Consider the following 1,231-nt stretch of genomic DNA (forward strand, 5'->3'; position numbering starts at 1 on the left):
TGCTGCTGTTGTTGCTGCTATTGTTGCTGCTGCTGCTGTTAATGTTTCCAGACAATTCTCCCATCCTTGAAAACATTTCCACGGAGTTAATTTGAAATTGAAAGCAGCGATGCGTGAGAAAATAGATTTTAAATTTCAAACTTTCCCTTCCCGTCCGTAGCAGAAACAGAAAAAAAAATTTCAGTTCGACTTTGAGTATTCTCCCACGTACTGAGCCGTTTCAAATTCTGTAAACTTTTTTTTTTTTTTTCAAACTCAATCTACCACTAACTTTGACGTAACTCTCCCGCCAAATACAACCTCAAAATTACCCAATGAACTCAAATTACCCCAAAAAACAATATTTCTCTACCCGAAATAAAATTTAAATACTGTCCTTCCGGTGTAATGAAATCAGTTATTAATGCTTCTATCGTTTCCATGTCAGAATAAAACATGGAGATTCATTTTCGCGCCAAAACTTAATCAAATAATTACTATTTTCCCGATTAATAAGCATTTTCTCGCCAAAAACACAATTTAAAATAACCAAAAAAAGATATTTTCCCGTTAAAAATCACTCGAACATAGAACATCATATCGACATTTTCTCAATGGAGAGCAAGATTGGACGAGTTGTTTGTGGAAAGCAAAAACTTGGCGCCAATTTACCTGAGAAGAAGATGTCTGCCTGCGAATTGTTACATCGTAAAGTGCATACTTGAGTACAGATGCCCTTTCAACGTAAGTGCACGCGTACTAAGATGTATGTGTGTATGTGTATGTGTGCGTGTGTGCGCGCTATGATACGTGTGTGTATTTATATATGTGTGTGTGTGTGTGTGTGTGTGTGTGTACGTGTGCTTGTGTTTCATGTGTGTGTGAGTCTACATATGTTTGACGATGAAGATGACGATGAAGATAATGATGATGACGAGAATGATGATGATGTTGAAACGAATAAAATATTTTATATTTTATTCGACAGAATAAAATTAAATAGAAATTTTAATTTTTCCCACTCACTCGCTCACTGACTCACTGACTCAATCACTGACTCACTGACTCACTGACTCACTGACTCACTCACTCACTCACTCACTCACTCACTCACTCACTCACTCACTCACTCACTCACTCACTCACTCACTCACTCACTCACTCACTCACTCACTCATTCACTCATTCACCCATTCACTCATAAATTAAGAAAAGCTTGAGAGTTCAGAAAAACGAGCAGCTGTACCTGATG

The 1,231-nt window shown here is 37.4% G+C and overlaps 1 protein-coding gene across 1 annotated transcript in view; it reads left to right on the forward strand.

Annotated features, from left to right (window-relative positions):
* Positions 1 to 723, forward strand: part of HELRODRAFT_193332 (hypothetical protein) — a gene marked incomplete at its 5' end in the record, with an annotated part of 10,222 nt that extends 9,499 nt beyond the window's left edge. The window contains 2 exons of the mRNA XM_009026500.1: positions 161 to 207; positions 539 to 723. Coding sequence (XP_009024748.1) covers positions 161 to 207; positions 539 to 704 — 213 coding nt within the window. The 3' untranslated portion in view covers positions 705 to 723. The remainder of the gene's footprint in view (positions 1 to 160; positions 208 to 538) is intronic.
* Between the last annotated feature and the right edge of the window lie 508 nt (positions 724 to 1,231).

Source organism: Helobdella robusta, assembly GCF_000326865.2.
Source record: "Helobdella robusta unplaced genomic scaffold HELROscaffold_47, whole genome shotgun sequence".
NCBI lineage: Eukaryota > Metazoa > Annelida > Clitellata > Rhynchobdellida > Glossiphoniidae > Helobdella > Helobdella robusta.